General features: G+C 46.7%; 1 protein-coding gene across 3 annotated transcripts in view; it reads right to left on the bottom strand.

Moving 5' to 3' along the window:
* The window catches only part of MYO10 (myosin X), a 229,235-nt gene that overhangs the window by 4,396 nt on the left and 204,856 nt on the right, over nucleotides 1-19,983 (bottom strand). For all 3 annotated transcript variants that reach the window (XM_043600872.1, XM_043600881.1, XM_043600890.1), the window contains exons 28-39: nucleotides 16,757-16,852; nucleotides 13,684-13,777; nucleotides 12,330-12,385; nucleotides 10,504-10,646; nucleotides 10,075-10,269; nucleotides 8,998-9,155; nucleotides 6,459-6,582; nucleotides 5,687-5,984; nucleotides 4,388-4,595; nucleotides 3,404-3,540; nucleotides 2,050-2,170; nucleotides 1,222-1,674 (exon numbers count right to left, since the gene is read on the bottom strand). In XM_043600872.1, coding sequence (XP_043456807.1) covers nucleotides 1,222-1,674; nucleotides 2,050-2,170; nucleotides 3,404-3,540; nucleotides 4,388-4,595; nucleotides 5,687-5,984; nucleotides 6,459-6,582; nucleotides 8,998-9,155; nucleotides 10,075-10,269; nucleotides 10,504-10,646; nucleotides 12,330-12,385; nucleotides 13,684-13,777; nucleotides 16,757-16,852 — 2,083 coding nt within the window. The remainder of the gene's footprint in view (nucleotides 1-1,221; nucleotides 1,675-2,049; nucleotides 2,171-3,403; nucleotides 3,541-4,387; nucleotides 4,596-5,686; nucleotides 5,985-6,458; nucleotides 6,583-8,997; nucleotides 9,156-10,074; nucleotides 10,270-10,503; nucleotides 10,647-12,329; nucleotides 12,386-13,683; nucleotides 13,778-16,756; nucleotides 16,853-19,983) is intronic.

Below are 19,983 nucleotides of genomic sequence, written 5' to 3'. Positions count from 1 at the left end.
GGACAGGGAGTAAATATTTTGGGTTTTGTGGGCCACGTGGTCTCTGTCATAGCTACTCACTACCACCATTTTGGTGTGAAAACAGCCAGAGAAGACAGAGAAAGGAAGGAATATTACTGTGTTCCAATAAAACATGATAAAAGGTGGCGGAAAGGATTTGGCCCATGGACTGCCAAGTCTTGATCTAGACCACTAGTAAGATTTCCTTTCAATAAATGGTCTTAAAAAAAAAAAAAGAGGTATGAGTCAGTATGGGTTAATGCTAATAGCAAAATTCCAATTGTGACACAAATTCTTCCCTGCCAACAGATAGTCATGGGGGAAAAAAAACAAACGTAACATCCTAGTTGACCCATGTTGTTAAACATGGCGTTGAACTGTGCGGGTCCTCCAATATGCGGATTTTTTTTTTTTTAACGGTATGTATTTTCTCTTATGATTTGCTCAGTAACATTTTTCTCTAGCTGCGTTGTAAGAATACAGTATGTAATACATATAACATGCAAAATATGTGCTAACTGTTCATGTTCTTGGTAAAGTTTTTGGTCAACAGCAGGACCATTAGCAGGTATGCTTTTAGGGAGTCAAAAATTATACGCGGATTTTCAACCGCCTAGGGGTCGGCGCCCCAACCCCAATGTCGTTCAAGGGCCGATTGTATCCAAAATTTATAATTCTATGTACACAATTCTAAAAAAAAATTAAAAAAAATTTTAAATACAGATTTTTACCAGCACTTTTTGATTGGATCTATCTAGAGCTTCCCTCATAAAGAAGAGAGGGGCTCCTGGGTGGCTCAGTTGGTTAAGCGTCTGACTCTTGATTTCGGCTCAGGTCACGATCTCATGGTTTGGGAGAGCGAGCCCGGCACTGGACTCTGCGCTGGCAGCACGGAGCCCGCTTGGGATTCTCTCTCCCTCTCTGCACCTCCCCCCCACGCACCAGTGCTCTCTCTCAAAACAAATAAAATAAATAGAAGTTACTTAAGAAGAGGTGACATCTTAATTTTCCATTCGCTCCTAATGTTGTGAAAACATTTGCTACCAGACCGTTTGGTGGATGTGAGGGTGTGTTAATGGTAAAGCATGGTGGGGGGCCTCTAACACAAGGGGGCCAGAGAACAAAGACTCCATCTTGCCCCACCCCCAGCCAACGTAGTCGGCCAAGGCCACACCGAAAGGCACTCTTAGGCCAGTTGATCCCAGAAGCAACAGCCCTCACCTCCACATCAAAGAGCGTCGACCCATAGCCTGGCCACTCCTTGATCAAGGCCATGTACTTGGCCATGGCCTGCTCCTGGCCCATTCCCTGCAATTTCTTCCATTTGTCAATGATGCTGGCCCGAGCCGAGGAGACTTCCTCCTTGATCCACATGTCCAGCAACTGCTCTTCCTCGACCTTCTGTCGGACGACAGACCCCGTCCGGAAGCTCCGCCTCAGCGTCCCCTCCAGGAAGCTCGTCCGCCTCTTCTCCAGCCGCTCACATGGGGTGAAGCTTTTGGTCGACTGGCTGATGCGGGCCTTCAGCCTCTGCACGGAGTAGACGTCCTCGAGGGGCGGCACGGAGGCATGCAGGGAGTAATCCCCCTGCAGGTACTGGAGCCGCAGGGCAGCGAGAACCTGGAGGTTCTCTTCGGGGGCGGGGTAGTGGCCACGGATAACAGCTTCGTGTGCCTGAAAGGAGGCGGCGGGCAGCGGCGGCATTAGGGGCGCGTGAGCCTAAATCCGCCAGCTTTCCCCTCCGTGTCACCTCCCCTGCAAACTGTACCCTCACCCCCTTTGGCTGCTTTACATTTCTCCCTAGCCCAGACGGCATCGAACCCATATTTTATCCCTCAATGTCTCTCTCCCCCCAGCTAAAACAGTTCTTGGCACAGGAGTTCAAATACAACACGCAGTAGTTTCCTTCTAGAAAGGCGTCACAGAGCAGCTGTCCCTGTGCATGCTGGGAAACATACCGCTATGCCCAACTGCTAACCTAGCAGCGGAGTGAACAGGTTTTAGCCCTGTTCCCCAGCAGAGGAATCCCTTTCTGCAGGTTCCTTCTACCTGTTCGAACATAAACGCGAATTCCACACTGTCTTCTGGCACGTTGTCTGTGTCCAAGAAGCAGTAGAGTTTGAAGTAGAATTTCCAGGGCCGGTCCCCCACCTCCGAAGTGGCAGCCAGCCTACAGACAGAAGAGACGTTCGGAAAGCACAAGGAGCTGACTTGAGATGGCTCGTTCCAAGGACACAGACATTCTGTCCGTGCTCAGGTAACACGGTGGGGATGGGCACGGAGGCAGAGAAAACAGAACAAGGGCGAGGCTGATTACCAGAGTCCCTTACGTTATTTAGCCAGGGGTGAAAAATGACGCCTTCTTTCTCGTCTCACTTCAAGACCATAAACTTCAGCTAAACTGTGCTAACAAGTATTTTCTGAGTCGCCCAGTCAAATCAGTACTGGCTAAGCCTTATGCTGAGTCCACAGAAAGAAAAGAAACAAAGGCTATATATATATATCTTCATTCCCTTTACCAGTCCTCGAGTAAACTACAGTATTTATAAAAATCAACATGAATAGCACGTGTTTAAACTGAACAGGAATTCTGGGGCGCCTGGGTGGTTCAGTCGGTTAAGCGTCCCACTCTTGATTTTGGCTCAGGGCATGATCTCACGGTTCACGGGATCGAGCTCCATGTCGGGCTCTGTGCTGACAGCGCAGAGCCTGCTTCAGATTCTGTCTGTCTGTCTGTCTGTCTGTCTCTCTCTCTCTGCCCCTCCCCCGCTCAGACTCTGTCTCTCCTAAAAAAAACACACATTAAAAAAAATTGAATAGGAATATCTTTTGTGTTACTTAGGCGATAGGGAAGTCATAGATGAAATATCGTATATCCAAGAGATACAAGATGCATTTTGAACGATTTATGAGTTTGCTTGTGTCTGTTAGCCCAGTTTCAAAGCTAATGACAAGTGAAAAGCATAGACTCAAGAAATTCCAAGATAATGAGTATAGCAAGGACCTGAGAGAAAGAATGGGGTAAAGGAACAATCTTATTTGACACAGAGGCTTTATCTACGAATCAAGAAAAACAGGAACACCAGGGTAGCTCAGTTAAACATCCGACTCTTGATTTTGGCTCAGGTCGTGATCTCTCAGTTTGTGGGACTGAGCTCCGTGTCGAGCTCCGTGCTGACAGTGCGGAGCCTGCTTGGAATTCTCGCTCTCAAAATAAACATTTACAAAAAGAAAAACAGGCAGCAGAAAGATAGGGAAAATGAAACATGCTTTAGCACAAGTAAAAGAAAAGGCACTCAAATGCACACTGAAGGTGTGGCTAGAAATGGAATAGAAATTCACATCCTCAACTCTCAATTTCTTTGACTTAAATCTGCTAGCACTTGAGGGAGAAGGCACTTACTTTTCAAACTTTGCTAACACGTCAGCTACGATGGTTCGGCTTTCAATGGCTTTATCCACGTTTCCGTTGTACTCAAACAAGGCGAACATGTTCCTGCTGTCCTCCATGGCGAGGCCTCTGATCAGCTTCTCTACCACCTGCAAGATATACCCCGAGGGCTTCGGCTGCCAGCACGCGGTTCTAGAATGTGCCTTCCCCTGAACCCCAAGGGAGCTGCCGGCAAGCGAGGGTCCAAGCAGCCCCCCTACAACTGTCCTGTGTGGTCACCCAGAATTTCAAAGGTGCCATTTTTCCATTACTCTCTAGAAACCAGATTTGTCTTATCCTTGTAAAAAAAAAGAACACGGGGTACGTATTTCACCCACTGGTAGAGAGGGATGGCGGGCGGATTTCTTGCAGACCCATCCTGGTAGGAAAGTGCATGAAAACCGAAGCCCTTTCATCTGATACATCCATCGACTGCCAAGAAACAAGGGTTTCCACCGTGTTTCTTCTTTCCACGCCAGAAGCTTCTCTGGGTTTTACTGCCCTGCTTCTTTTAGCCAACTGGTTTTACAATACTAAATTTTAAAAAAGAAAGAAAAGAAAATACGCTCTCATCTGACCCATCACGGTAGATTTCTGTTTGGCAAACAGACACCTGATGGCAGAGATGCTCCAAAAAATCCCACGTCAGGGCGGGCACACCCGAGTCAGGGAGGAAATCTCTCCTCGACCCTCAACTGCTCGGCACGTCAGCAGGACTGCGGCTCAGGTATTCTGGCACCAGCTTAATTTTTGCATTCCTACTCATCTTTGATGCGTATTTTTGTCTCGTCGTACGTGAGCTTCGTCGTCGGTTACGGTTACATACACCCCGCTTACGGAGCCGCTGTACTATGCCGGTCACGACCGCACGCTGGCCCACCTAACTGCACAACTTCCCTGACGTCTGCACGGGGGCGGTCAGGGATCGGAGTCCGCCGCGGCGGGCTTTTCCCTCACCTCCCCGGCCGTGGTGTGGGAGTTGATGGTGATCTTGCAGGAGCCTCCGCCGTGGCAGTGCACCGTGGACGTCATCTCCTGCCTGTGGATCAGTGCTTCTATCTCATCTCGGGAAGGCACAAACTCTCTGCATTTGGTTTTCTTGAGAGATTCATAAATGAAAAGGGAGTATTTTTCCATCTCGGTTCCTGGAAACTGCTCCCGTATCCTAGGAGACAAACACTTCGCTGTTAATGTGCTAGACCGCGGCTGGCCGCCGTCTGGGCGCTGGGCTGCTTCAGCAGGCGGAGCCGGTGGCCCCCCAGTGACGTGTGCGGCGGATGCCGGTCACTTCCCAGCTGGGGCCTCTACTGTCCTGTGTAGGTTTTGTTTAAAAGCAAAACCAAAACCAAAACAAAAAAACAAAAACAACCAAAAACAAATCCCAAAGCTTTTGCTGCCAGCTCACCTCCGTGATGCTGGTGACGGTCACGTCTCAGACCATCGTATGAAAACTGTTCTTACGTAGTTTGCATCAGAGTCTGCACGGGAATGTTTCTGTTTGATCTGGACCAAAAACAGCTAAGGTTTCCCCCCTCCATGTATACAGGCAGCGGTAATTAAATGTATTTGACGTCTGGGGTGCCTGGGGGGGGCTCAGGGGGCTGAGCATCTGACTTTGGCTTGGGACGTGATCCCACGGTTTGTGAGTTCGAGCTCCACATCAAGCTCTCGGCTGTCAGTGTGGAGCCTGCCTCAGATCCTCTGTCTCTCCTCTGTCTCCGTCCCTCCCCTGTTCATGCTCTCTCAAAAATAAATATGAGGGGCGCCTGGGTGGCGCAGTCGGTTGAGCGTCCGACTTCAGCCAGGTCACGATCTCGTAGTCCGGGAGTTCGAGCCCCGCGTCGGGCTCTGGGCTGATGGCTCAGAGCCTGGAGCCTGTTTCTGATTCTGTGTCTCCCTCTCTCTCTGCCCCTCCCCCGTTCATGCTCTGTCTCTCTCTGTCCCAAAAATAAATAAAAACGTTGAAAAAAAAATTTAAATAAAAAAAAAATATGAAAAAAAAAAATTAAACGTATTCAGCCTCTTCCGCATGGGGACACTACACTGAAAGTGACCGCGTCCCTGAGACAGCCTTGTGTGGCTTGAGCTGGAGAGGAGGCCTGCACAGTGTCAGCCTGCTCAAGGGGACACACGCGTCTGACCAAGAGGTCCCTGACCACGCCAGGTGCCTTCTGTTTCGGGCTCTCCTCATCTGAGCTCCGCCCCGCCCCTGCGGTGTGCAACGCCCCCCCCCACCGCCATGCACCCCCCCCCCACCTTCTCAGATGGAACCGCAGGTACTTGAGGATGCCCCGGCTCGGCAAGAAGGTGCAGCTTAAGCACGTCAGGATCTGCCAGCTGCACAGGTTGCCCACGCTGCCCGGATGGGGCACCTTGTTGGTCTGTTTGATGAGCTGGCAGTACAGCTCGTCTCGCAGAGGTCGGAGGTCATGCCCGGTCTGCAGGATGCCCTGGATGATGGGAATGGGGTCGGACATGGACTCCAGTTGCTGGAGGGAATTGAAGATCTTGATGGCTTCATCCTGAAGGGTGGTGTAGCCTTTATCTTTGAGCACTAGGAGGAGGAGACACACACAAGTCACACGGAGGGTTTGGCCAAGGTACAATCTGAGCATCGCACAGGGGGAAGGAACGGGGACAGACGTCGGCTTCACCACCCAGGGCTCGCCACGTTCCCTGAACATCTGAGTCAGGCGAACACAGAGGTGAGAGCGTTATGCTCTTTTGTTACGCAATTCACCTATTTCACTCTACGAGACGCTGGCTCAAAAGTTGGTCTGTTGCCAGACAGGTTCTCTATTTTTAGGATCTGGGACCAGACTTTTAATTCTCTGGCAGATTAAGGCAACCCTGAGTTCAGAGGCAGGGCTGGCATTTCCTGACTCCCTTGAAAATCATTCTCTTAGTTCCACAGTCCTCTTCTCACCACAAGCGACAGATGCTGGCTGGACAGAGAGGCAGAGTCGGTGACCGGGGAGAACAGTTACGGTACCGAGAACAGCGGGGCGCGGGCGGGGCGGGGACTCACGGTTCAGGTTGATGTCTCCGTAGGGCAGGGGCAGGAGCGGCGAGTGCAGGGGGTGGTGTGTGTGACGGAGGATGGGGTTCCGTTTGTAGATCTGCTCCACCACATCCGAGTTCAGGCAGTTCTCCTGGAAAGCAGAGGACCCGGTAAAGCCAGCCAGCCGGCTCATCCAGAACACATGCACGTAAATGAACAAAATTATCTGTATTCTCCCACACGTGAACCTCTCCCAGAGTCTAAAGCGTCCGTGGGCCTCGGGACGGTGGTGAGGGTCTAGCATTAATAATTCAAGCGCGAAGATACCGGCAATCTGCGTCTGAAGGCAAATCACAAATACACGTTTTTCTCACAGCTCAGTCCATGTGTGTATATTTTCCCACGTTATAAAAAAAAAAACCCAAAAATTTCCACTGGAGATTACATATGCTTCAAAAACACTGAAGTTCTCTTGCTATTTAGCCACCAATCATGTAGCCAAACCATGTATTTTTATCCATAATTCTTTTAAAAAGAACTGGGTGGCTCAGTTGGGTAAGCGTCTGACTTCAGCTCAGGTCATGATCTCACCGTTCGTGAGTTCGAGCCCCGCGTCAGGCTCTGTGCTGACAGCTCGGAGCCTGGAGCCTGCTTCAGATTCTGTGTCTCCCTCTCTGCCCCTCCCCTACTCACACTCTGTCTCTCTCTCTCTCAAAAATAAATTAACATTAAAAAAATTTAAAAAAAATACATTGCTTTCATTCTTTAAATGATCTTCTGTATTTCTCTACACATAAAAGTTACACGTTAGGATGTTATTAGTGAGACTGTTCAACATGCCTGCCGTCTCTTTCTTGAAATTTAAGAGATCTCATAGCAATTCATCATGCACTTATGCTCCTAAAATGTTAATGGGGGATTCAAAAAAGGCAAAGTTCCTTTTAGAACATTAAATAAACAGAAAAGTTGGAGAGGCAGTGAATCATTCTAGTGTGGTAATTTCCACTATGAAACTTTTTTGGTTAACACCCAGTTAGTTAAGAGCCAGAAAAAAAGAAAAAAAAACCAAACTATTTCAAAAATTTTGTATGGACTTAATTAGGGCAACCTAATTTTTTTAAAAAAAACATTGCTTCATATTTGGAAAATTCAATTACTCTTTTAATGACAGATGTCAAATTAGAGAAGATAAGAATACAGCTGACATAGCTTTGAAGAGAAAGTTCAGCTGATGTGTTTTTTTCACTCCTTTCTCAAAAGGAAGCTTTAAAAACAGTTTTTTAAATGCGAAAAAGGAAGTTACTAGTATTTAGCACCCTGGGTTCCATGGAAAGCTTTACAGAGACTTGGAGAATAATTAGCTTGGTGGAATTGAGCTCCAAATACCCAGAAAATGCACCACTTTGGAATCAAGAGGCAGATTTGTGTTCGGTGGGAAATTGTGCACTACTGCATTATTAGACCCTCTTCCGCCTCTGCAAAGGCAGAGCTTGCCTCCTGGATCTGCTTAATTTTCCTTGATGTAGATCAGTAAATACCTATCTTGCTATCATTCTCACATCTTTTCTGTCACTGCTCCAGCTCTTCCCTTTGTATTGGGAATCTATCCGAATGGGTAACTTGGAGGAACAGCGGTAAAAATAATCCCCTTGACCCGGTTCTACACTGGGGACTCACCAGCTACATGAACAGCGCAGACTATTCTGTGTCTGTTTCCATTCCTGAAAAATGAGTGGAGTACCCCTTATGAATAATGCTGCCATTTCATTATTCACTCAATGTATACTCAACTGAGCAATTAATCTTTATAAAAAGGAAATGAAAATTTAACCAGGTTAGGGGCACCTGGGTGGCTCAGTCGGTTAAGCATCGGACTCTTGGTTTCGGCTCAGGTCATGATCTCATGGTCGTGAGATGGGAGACCCGAGTCAGGCTGACTCCAAGCTAGGCACGGAGACTGCTTGAGATTCTCTCTCTCCCCCTCTGCCCCTACCTTGCTCATGCACTCTCTTTCGCAAACAAACAAACAAACAAACAGAAGGTCAGTGTAGGTCCAGAGATTGGGACGCTTCCTGTTGAGTTTGGGGGTGCCTACTAAAGGTTCCAAGTTTTCTAGACCAATCCTGGCTATTTGTGTACCCACTTGTGTGGTCCACTAACTGTATCATAAGGATAGGATTATCATGTTACTCCTAGAAGGTCCCCAACCCAGGGCTGAAGGGCAACTTGTGGCACACGTCATCTCCACGCAGATCACCGCACGTTCCCGTCATGGGGAGTTCTGCACCCCAAACCACAGACCATCATTCCTCTGTCTACACAACACAAGCCCACATTTGCCTCAGCGGCAACATGACACCTCTCTGGAGACAAAGTATTTTTAGCATAAGCTTTCGGCTCAGCTCTCAAATTCAGATTTCTAAAAGCAGTGACGTTCCAACAGAAAACCAACCAAAAGTTAGTTTTTGATTACAGAATAAAAATGGAGCTTGACCAACGTCTTGACGTTCCAAGGGTGAGAACCGGTGAGCTACCTCCCGTGAGCCACCCTGTCTTGAATCCTTACCTTGATGTCTTGAATCAGCTGCTGGGTGGGAGTGTCGATCGGGGCCTTGGCGTCTGTCACATTTTGAATGGCGCTGGACCACCTGGTGGCCTCGTTGAGCAGCTTGGTGTAGAGCCGGTAGCAGTGCTTGCGGCCGTACACGGTGACATTCCAGTAGCCTGTGACAGAGCACACACACCACAGGCGTCAGCCTCCGCAGGGACGGTCTGGCACCAGAGTCCCAGAAAGCCAGAAACTCAGCCCTGTTGTCAGAGCCGGTGTCCTCTCCGCCTGAGCCCCTTTAATTAGCTAATTCAACAAATCCTCTCCCGATTCCTACACGCGCTTTGTCCTGTGCTAAGCACCCACATGTCCAAACGAGGAGCGTACAAGCTGCCGAGAAGAAGACACACAAAGTAAGAAACCCAGGAGTAAATACATAAAAGGGTCACGTTTGCTCTGGAAGAAAAACAGGCACAAACTGGAAGTTCCTTTCCCGGCTCTGGACGAGAGTGAAAATGCTTCCCTCCCTTCCTGGTGTTCCTTCTCCCCTCCTGTTTCTTCTCCTTTCCTTAGGTTCTCCCTTGAGAAGAAAACACTTCTGCTAAGCAAACAGTCTGTGTGTCCAGAAACAAGCTGTCGCAGGGGACAGAGGAGCTATGTTTGCAAAAGCGCAAAAATCACAATTAGCAACAAAACCCAAACAATGTAGAAATATCTTTGTAATAGTGACAAGGGAAAAAAAAAAAAAACCAAAAAACTAAGCTACCATCAGTGCTCTCTATTCTACTAGGTGAAGCTCACGGACAGTCAGGATTGATCTTTCTTAGGCTGCGTTAGGGCTCTCACAGCACAAAGACGAAAACGCGGCATACAGAAATAAAGCTCCATACAGGAGAATCCCTGTTTATATGTCACTGTCCTCAGAAGAACATTTCTGCAAATCAGTTAAGCGGGGACCTCTTCACCACGGTTTCAATACTAAGCGTGCATACAGCTAACCAAACTCCTCCCTCTGGTCCGAGCAAACCCAGGCCTCCTCAGGCTCTAGGTGCGAGCTTTCGGGCCCGGCTCGTCACAGGCACACGGCACCGTTACCTGTGTCTTTGAAGATCTTCTCGTCCGGAGGCACCACCGAGCACAGGCTATTGAGGACCAACGTGCCCAATTTCAGAGCATTCTTCTCTGAGCTCTTGTAGTAATCCAAGGAATTGTGGGTAAGCACAAACCACCGTTTTTTTAGTTTTAACGAAGACATCTTTGGACTGTTCTTTACTTCTTTGTGCAGCCACCCTGGAAAGGAAGATCGGAGTGTAAATTAAAAACTAGGAAGACAGACACCAAACATCAGGTAATAATTTGCAGGATGCTTCCTAATGGGTCATATCTCTATATATTTGCTAGAAAGGGCCACGACCCTTTCCTGTGTTTTTGTTGTCTGTCTGCTTGTTGGTTTGTTAAGCAAGTTCAAGAGTCAAAATTACTCAGGAAAGCTGCTCAAAGGGGCAAGGCCGTGGTGGCAGTCACCTCTCACGATGAATTCCTGGCCCTCCACTCTTGTGTCCCCCTTGGACCTCTGCAGCAGCGTTATCCAATGATGCATCTCCTCTGGTGTATCAGCGTTGCAGTGCAGCACCCGGTTGGCCGTGATGATCACAAACGAATTGGGTCTGGGCGACAGGGCAAGAAGGAAGCCAAGACTTAGCGCTCTACTGTCCGCATCACCTGCTCGAACCAAGACCAGCCGCCTCTTTCCTGGCTTATGGTGAGCGGGACGAAAAGCGCGGCGCTATTTGTGGTTTGTGCTAAGGCAAATCTTGCTCATTTCTGCAGGATTTATTTTATGCATCATTAACCTTTAAACTTGGAGCAACACATTCAGGAGGCCCTGGAAGGGGAAAGATTCCTTCATGCAAAACTTTCCAAATGAAACTTGGTTCCGGGAAGGCTAAAATAAGGTGACGGTGGGGGAATTTTTTTTTTTTCTGATGCCTCTCCAAAGTAAATTTCTCTCTGCCTCTGGGTACTGCCTTGGATAATATTTCTGTGGGTCGGTAATGAAACGTCAGACACCAGTAATAAAAGCAGATCAGTAAATAGGTGTAAATGGAACATCTTATACACTTGATTATGCTTGCTACAAAAAGCCACCTGGGTCCATGTTTTCAAAGCAATCTAACAAAGGCTTATTTCCCAGTCAGGGATAACGTAATAATGGAAATTTACTTTCTCCTTCACCTCTTTTTGTCAGGCAATGCCCTGAGTCTCTCCTAGGCCCTAGCTCATACTCATGCCTATATTGAACCACTTAAGCTGGTGGCTGTGAATTTCTTGCAGGCTTTCAAATGCTCGCGGCAATTAAGCGCTGCAAAAGTTCAAGAAAAAGCAAGATTAATGGGACTGTAGTAGACAGGGAAAGACAGGTGCTCCTAAATACAAGACACTTCTCTTGCTGGGAAGGAGGTGGGCACTTGAGGAAGAGAGAAGGATGTGAGTAGGAATGGAAAGTTCTAAGCATGGACCCTCACGTGGCCCAGCCTGCTGGAGCGAAAGGGTTTAGGAGACAGATGTAGATAGGGTAGGAACTTGGCCGTCAGAATAAAATCTGGGCTGAATATGGACAAAACACACGTGTTAAAGGTTCTGAAGACTCTAGATAATTCTACCTAGTAGGCACTATTTTTGTTGTCAGTTGGAATACATTTCTATCCACTTTCTAAAGCTACCTTACTGAAGGCAGAAGCCAATTTTGATTCTTAATGCAGAATTCAAAGAGCAGCAAAGAAACACAGAGAAGACAAAGGTCAACGGTACAGACTCCTGAGGGCATCCATGAAGATGGTTTGCCTTCAAAAAAACAAAACCAACACATGCTATTTTAAGGGTACAAATAAGGTTGAGATGTCAAGGGAAGAATGTGGTTTAATTTATTAACACTCCACATATACGTTACAACAAGATCCTTTTTAAATTCCTTATTAAGTTTAGGAAGGGGAACAGCACCCTTCCCTATGGTAGAATACTATTTTCCTAAATAGGTATTTTCTTCCTCTTTGAATCCTGGGTTTACCCCTGTACCCAAATGAAGAATATTCCTCTTGTGTGTATGTTTTTAACTGACTGACTAAATTAGGTTTCCACGGTCTCTCCCAGCAGCCCAAAGATACCCAGAGAGGATGGCTTCTGGGTGATATACAGCTGGGCACAAAGAAAGAAGACTGGAATTGACCAGGTGACAACATGCAGCCTAAAATCATTTCACAGCTCAGAAAAGAAGGGACCTAGAAACAGAGAGAGCTGTGGGAGCATGCAGGTTACTAATCACTTTCGCCAAGAGTCACATCTGAACTTACCTCTCGGGGCTGTCAGAGGCACACACAGAGTCTATCATCCCCACATCCAAAGTGCCCTGGAAAGGAGCAAAAACAGAGGGAAGAGAACCACTGAAATACAGCACACATCATCATAATATCCTTAGATCACAAAGCTCTAAATAGGCAAACAAACAAAAAAAGCTCCTTCCTTTTGTGTTAAATGCAAAATAATCGTTATCTAAGAAAGGTCCCACCTTCAGTTAGTGAGTACAGCCTCTAGACAGGGGAGACAGTTCACTCATGAAAAAAAAATATATAAGTTAATCTCCCCGTCTTGTTTTCAAAATACGTTCAGGGAAAAGTGTTTACAAACTTCTTTCAATAGTACAAATTTTTCTGATTTACACTATGATCTATTGCTAAATTTTACACATACTCTAACAAACTTTTTTTATTTTCTTAAATGTTTATTTATTTTTGACAGAGAGAGAGAGAGAGAGGCAGAGACAGAGACAGAGCATAAGTGGGGGGAGGGGCAGAGAGAGAGGGAGACAGAATCCGAAGCAGGCTCCCGGTTCCGAGCTGTCAGCACAGAGCCTGACGGGACTTGAACTCACAGACTAAGAGATCATGACCTGAGCCGAGGTTGGATGCTCAACCGACTGAGCCAGCCAGGTGCCCCAGAAACTTTTTTTAAATAGAACTTTCTTTCCCCCTTTAAAAAAATGTTTATTTTGAGCACTGGGTGTTGTATGGAAACCAATTTGACAATAAATTTCATATATTGAAAAAAAATGTTTATTTGGACGGGGGGAGGGGGGAGAAAGAGAGAGTTCGTGCATGTGTGAACAGGGGAGGGGCAGAGAGGAAGAGAGAGAATCCCAAGCAAGCTCCATGCGGTCAGCACAGAGCCTGATGTGGGGCTCCCTCTCGTGAACCGTAAGATCATGACCTGGGCCAAATTCAAGTGCGGGTCCCTCACCTCAGATGCCCCTTACTCCGCTGAGAAACTCTGATGTTAAGCAGTTCTTATGAGAAAATAAAACTTGATTTCTAAAATATGATTTTATGGTTCTGTGTATGTATCTAGGATAGAACGAAGACTGAAAACACATAATTTAAAATTCACGAAGTCCTTTGAAGGAAAGTGTAATAAATATGCTTCCATGTCAGAAGACTTGGGATTTGTTGTCGTTCTTTTGATGGCTTAAAGTGGGAGAACTGGAATCTATTACTACTGATAATCTTCTTTAACTTATTCTATTTTTCTGCATGACTTCTAAACAAAATATTACTGGTTTTCTCTTTAATTATTACACTTCATACTGCCTAGAAACTCCCAAGCCCCCTGCCTCCCTCGGACGTTTCCCGCCACTCCAAAATGCTCACGCACCACGGCGTTTTGTGGGTTCGCCTGCTCATCGTGCATCTCCCGGATCTCCTGGTCCGTGGACGCGTGGACCTGACTCAGCACGCTGAACCACTGGCTGTGGGAAGGAGAGAGTGACCGTCAAGGAGGGGCCAGCTGTCGCATCTGCAACACAGTGAATGATGCCCTTCCCCACGATCTCTGCGAAAATGGCATGTCCTCTGAGCACCTTTGCTTCTCGTCTGCCGACTCCTCAGGGGTTAAATGTGGGTTTCATGCTACCAACGGGCAAGGGGGGAAGAAACAGCCAAACTGCCTTTGGGTATCACCTGTGGCAATGTGAGATCAATGAGAGACCCTCTCCTCCTCCAGCTCCCCCAGACCTTTAGACATTTAATGACGATGACAATGAAATCCTCAGTTCTACCCAAAACATTTATAATCAAGGATCTTTACTGAAAATATTATTTCTAACCTAGGGAATATTCAAGGACCTTTTCATTTGTTGAAAGTAAATTCCAAGGTAAGAAGGCCACTGGTGTCTATTTTCCCTCCTCACTACCAGGATGGGGTTTTCCAACCACCTGATGGGATTTTCTACCGAAGTATGAACAAAACCATAGGACAGCAGGAAACAGAACACAACTGTTTGAAGTAGAAAGTGATTTTGATGGAGAATTCTTCCATCTTCTCTTCAAATGAGTTTTTCTCACTCTCAAACTCATTAGAATCAGGCAATAAAGGAAAACATGTCAACCTCAGAAAAGTCAAGCTGAACAGAAGTCATGATGTAACTACAAACACAATACGTGCTTGAGGAAAATGACCGTGAATATTCATTCATCTATCTGTCCGTCCGTCCATCCATCCATCCATCCATCCAACATTTATGAAGCAACTATAAAATGTGAGAGGTACCAAATGTGAGATGCTAGGACATCCTTCTCCTGCAGGGCCTTATTAAGACAAATATACACACTCCTACTAAGTAAGGCAGAGGACCAAGTGCTTGGTATACAATGGGATATTTAAGCAAAAAAAAAAAAAAAATTATACCTATATAGAAAGTTAAGCCACATAAAGTACTTATAGCAAAGCACTAAAACCTATCCCGTGTTAATTCTGAAGGAGAAAAATGTGGACAAGAGGTTCTTTTCTTTTTAAATTTTTTTTTAATGTTTATTTATTTTTGAGAGAGAGTGCACAAGCAGGGAAGGGGCAGAGAGAGAGGGAGACACAGAACTGGACGCAGCCTCCAGGCTCTGAGCTGTCGGCACAGAAGCCGACGCAGGGCCCGAACCCATGGATTGCGAGATCATGACCCGAGCCAAAGTCGAACACTTAACCGATGGAGCCACTCAGGTGCCCCAGTGACCAAGAGTTTCAAAATAGCATATACAGACTCTTAGGAAACAACCAAGGGAAATATTTAATATAAATTTGCTTCATCAGTTCTGGTGAACTCTAAGGCAAGACTTAAGACTTCACTTATTGCTTTATGAAGCTCAACAATTTCCCAGATCAGACGCTGAAAAACACATACATTCCAGATGTAGGCCACATGTGATCACACACACACACATACACACACACACACACACACACACACAGAAAATAACATTTGCTATGCTTTCGATCTGTTCAGGTGATACTCTTAAATTTACAAATTTCTCCGCATGAATCAAGTTTATTTAACTCAATCCGAAAAGGAATTTTTAAAAAACACATTCTGCTGGTCAGGGGAACAAGTCCTCAGTTAACAGATCCCCAGTGTTAAATTTCGCAGGCTCGTTACGGCACAAAGCAGAGAGGACGGCTGCCGAACGCAGGGCCTATAATTCAGCCGAGAACTGTGGGCCTTCCTGGGACTGCAAACAACCACAAGTGGTCTCTAGGAGTCCCAGATGGAACGAGGGGGCTGTAATTCCAGGTTTGCTTGGTTTTTCCAGTTTGTGTCATAATTTATGGATCCAAGCAGGGCTTTTAGTGTGTTCCCATGGGGAGAATTATTTCTTTGCCCTTGCTGTGGCTACCACGGCGTTGTATCAACTCAAACATTCAAAGGGCAAGGGGTAGCGAAAGGCAAGGAGAATTCATTAGAAGATCCTAATGATTTCTGAGGTGAAAAGTAAAGAACATAGGCGGAGGGTCCTCTCTGGCATTGCTCAGAGGAGCCAACAGATCCCTCCAACGTAACCTTGTGGCTCACAAAACACAAGTGGACAAACAGACGTCTGACCGTATCTCATCCACCGTATGACCCTGTGATGCATCGCGCTGGGAGCACACAGCCCTTCTCCTTGACTTTTTCCACGTCTCTCCAGCACTAGGATGGAAACCTGAGGTCCAGAAAAGTTAGACCGCTTGACCCAGCCAACGGACGCCACACTGTCCTTGGAACTCAAACATTCAAGCTCCTTAAGAAACATAATGCCTCTGTTCAGCAGAATGAACTTCTGTTACTTCACAGATTATACTGCCCTTTCTCTTACCTGAGTCTCCTACTTGGCAAAATGTGTTTAAGGGTAACGATGTGTAATAATACACGTGAAACATGTCACCACATTGCCTGAAATATAGTAATTCTAAGTGTTGACTATCTCTTCTACCCTATTGAATTTTTCAACGTGAAGACCTTCAACACTCTCTCAATGCCACAGTGCTATCAATTATTTAAACACCCAGTGGTGAGTGCGCCTGCCTTCTCACTCCTTAGGCAAACACAAGCTGTTCCCTTTCGAAGCTCAGAAGCTTCCAAAGGGTGGGCTTTCGCCTCTGTGTAGGTGCATGGTTGACACACGCTGCCGGGGACAATAAAAGCCTGAGCCAAGATACCAAGGGCTCTAGTGGCATTCGAAGCTGGAAATCCTCGACTGTGTGTGGTAACTTGGACACCTTAGCCCAGTGAAAGATACCCCAGGGGACAAAAACGTCAATCTCATGACGCGGTTCTTCAACCGTCCTAACAGACAAGCCCAACTCGAAAAGCCACTAAAAATCTTTTCAGAGCTGGCAGGGTAAACACTGAACTGTGTGGCGCCCAGGCCTGTAGGGGAGTAAAGATGTAGTTCACATGCAGTCAACAGCAGTGTCTCACCTGGCATCTTCGGGGGATTCCGCAATCAGGTGGAAGGTCCTATCGGCCATGATGATGTCAATCCCGTTCTCTTTGCTGGTGTTATCTATGATCTCTCTGCAAAGTAACACAAGCATCAGATGCAAATCAGGGCTACGGGATCCTTAAGAGGAAGCGAGCAAAGCAATTTCACCAAACAGATGGCTAAGATGGAAACTAACCGAAAAATCAAACGCCTACTTCAGCCCGACCTTGTGGCCTCCGGGGGGGCCGGGGCTCCTCTCTGCTCCTGAGAGAGGAAGGCTGAGGCCGGGGCCAGGGCTAGGCGCCTCCTGGACACTTGCAGGGAGGAGTGTCTCTCCTCACTCTGGCCTGCCCAAAACACGTCTCTGCCGAGACCCTAGAAGGCTTGGGGCAGGAGTCCCCTTCTTGGCCCGCACCTTCCCTTGGCCCCTTTCACTGCTCTACAAGGGAAGGACCCCCGACGAGGGGACTAGTCTTGAGCTCCTTCCTAATTCCTCATGGCTTCCTGCTGCGGTTTAAGGCCTTGGCCAACACATGTGACCTGGTAAGGGCACATTATTTCCATTGGGGGCTCAGAAGATTTGGGTGTTTCTGGATCTCCGTGCCATCCCGATCTCATCCCAACATGCCCTGCACAACATTAGAGGTTTAAAATCGATGGAGCAGGTTAACAAGATCAGGATGAAATACAAGCAGGTGTTGAGATGGGACCAGATGGTAAAATATTTGATGAAGAAGGGTCTTGGGGATAAAGCCAGCTTGCTTTGCCAACCCAAGTAGTACCACTCTTCACAGTAAAACACGGATTCCACATCTACAAAACTCAACAGGCTTGCTAGTTAGAAAAAATAAAAACCTTACAGCTGGAATCACACAAGATAAAATATTTTTAAAAGTCAAGATAGCGAGGATTCCTGCCCTTGCTGAGCAGGAGGCGAGAGGTGATAAGTGGGCGGCCACCAGCCAAGCGTCTGGTTAGAGGGGCCTCTCGAGTAGGGCTCCAGGGGAGTGTCCAGACCGTGTCATACTGGACCAGCCGCTTTGCCTCTCGGGAACTCAGCAATCTTGTATGGGAAATGAGAGGGGACACGGATCTAGTCGTAAGGCTGTGCGCCTGAACCACAGTGGCCTATCCGAATCCTGGGAAACTTTCAGAAAACCCAGGTGGGTGCTCTCTGGCGGGGGCAGGGACCCACACTCGTAAAAAGCTTCCCTGGAGATGAGTGAGTGATGATATTGTCAGGGTCACAGTACACATCATCTGGAAACTCCGTAGGATAAATGTGGTGGCCTCATCAGTGACAGCGAGTGAGTGAAGAAAACGATGGAGGGGAATGCTGTACAAACCGCCAAAGGCTTGAGAGATGGGCCAATTAGTTAAAGATTACAGACCTTATTTGAATTCTGACTTGAAGAAATAAGCCAGCCCAAACCAAGGAGAGCACTATCGCCTCTATTTACAAGACAGCTGGATAAATTTGAACAATGACTGGAGTTTGGATGACTAAAGAGTTATTTTTTAACTGTTATAGTGTGATTATGTATTGAGAGTCTTAACCTTTAAGTGTCTACTCAACTATTTAGAGACAAAATTATATGATGTGTGTTTTACAGAACAGTTAGTAAGGGAAGGAGTGCAGGGTGGGGTTATGGGTGAAACACTTCGGCCCTGGGGCGGGGGGGGGGTCTCTGCTGAAAGCTGGGGAGTGACCACAGGCACTTCGTTATATTCTCCCACCTACTCCTGCATAGGATTGACATCTTCTTTAATACAATGAAACATTTTAATTAATCTCAACAAAAAATCTTAATGTGGCGAAACCCTAAGAATTTAATGTCCTTCCTCTACAGAGTAGGACAGAAATGACCGCATGATAGCTAACATCTCCTTAACTCTGGAATTCTCACAAAGCACCTGGAAACGGGGCTTTATCAAGCAGCACAGAGTCAGGTGCATGAGGACATATACATCAATTTCCACCACTGAAATTCTCTCTCTGCCCTCCTCCTCTGAGCTTCCTGGCATTTGTGGGTGGGCCTTCTGTGGGGTGAATCAGGAGGAAGAACAAATACACAGAGCTGAGAGGCAGAGGCACAGGGCTGTGTCGTGCTATGAAAATTTCTTGTAGGGTTTAGACTCCCGATCGTACACACTCACTCTTGTTCTGGAGCCTGGGCTCCTAACAAACCCCGAGGGGCAGCCTGGAAAGTCTAATACTCTGCTGTCTGCACTTCATTGTTTGCCCTTAAAATTAAATGCACAAAACGCTTTCCCTGTTTAACCTCCCACTTTTCAATAAAAAAAGTTCAAGAGTTGCCAGTGCTGGTTGGAAACAAAATGCTAATTTCAGGTCTCGTGATTTCAGGAGTTAATCTCATGTCTCGTAGCTTATTTTACTTATTTTCTACATATGTATCAAGCTACCCAGTTGCCGCTAAGTCCAACTTCCTGAATTTTTAACTAAATAATAGTCCACTAGTCCAGTGATTTGGTTCTATACAAGGGGGGGGGGGAGCAGAAAAAGGGGGTTTGTTGGATTCAAAGCCTAGCTCTGTTCCTGTCATTGCTGGGAATGAAGATGGCTGGTATATCCCACGTTAGTAAAAGACAAAAAAATGCATTCCAAAAAACACCTCTATGAGTGAAAGGTAATCAAAAAGAGAAGAGGGGAAGGGAGGAGGGGGGAGGAGGGGGAAGAGGGGGAAGAGGCGGAAGAGGGGGAAGAGAGGGAAGAGAGGGAAGGGAAGGGAAGGGAAGGGAAGGGAAGGGAAGGGAAGGGAAGGGAAGGGAAGGGAAGGGAAGGGAAGGGAAAGGAAGGAAAAGAAAGAAAGAAGGTAGGTAGGTAGTGAAAAGGTACAATCTCCCGGGTATAAAATAAGTCCTGGGGATGTCACATACGGCTTGGTGACTAGTTGATAATACTGTGTCACATATATGAAAGTTGTTGAGTAGATCTTAAAAGTACCCAACAGCAGAAAACAAAATTTATAACTATGGACGGTGACGGTGATGGATGGTTTAGCCTCACCGTGGTAATTGTTTTGCAATAGACACAAACGTGGAGTCACTACGGTGTTTGTCTGAAACTAACATAGGTCAATGATACCTCTAAAAATAAAGCACAAAACCCAAACACTCCAGATTGGCAGTCTGTCTCCAATTTAGCAATCTGCTTATATAAAAAGACTAGAAGTGGTCTGTGGACCAATAAAAAGATTCTTAA

Source organism: Prionailurus bengalensis, chromosome A1 (assembly GCF_016509475.1).
Source record: "Prionailurus bengalensis isolate Pbe53 chromosome A1, Fcat_Pben_1.1_paternal_pri, whole genome shotgun sequence".
In the NCBI taxonomy this organism is placed as follows: domain Eukaryota; kingdom Metazoa; phylum Chordata; class Mammalia; order Carnivora; family Felidae; genus Prionailurus; species Prionailurus bengalensis.
The sequence above is the reverse complement of the archived record's forward strand: the minus strand, read 5'-3'. Positions and strand labels throughout refer to the sequence as shown.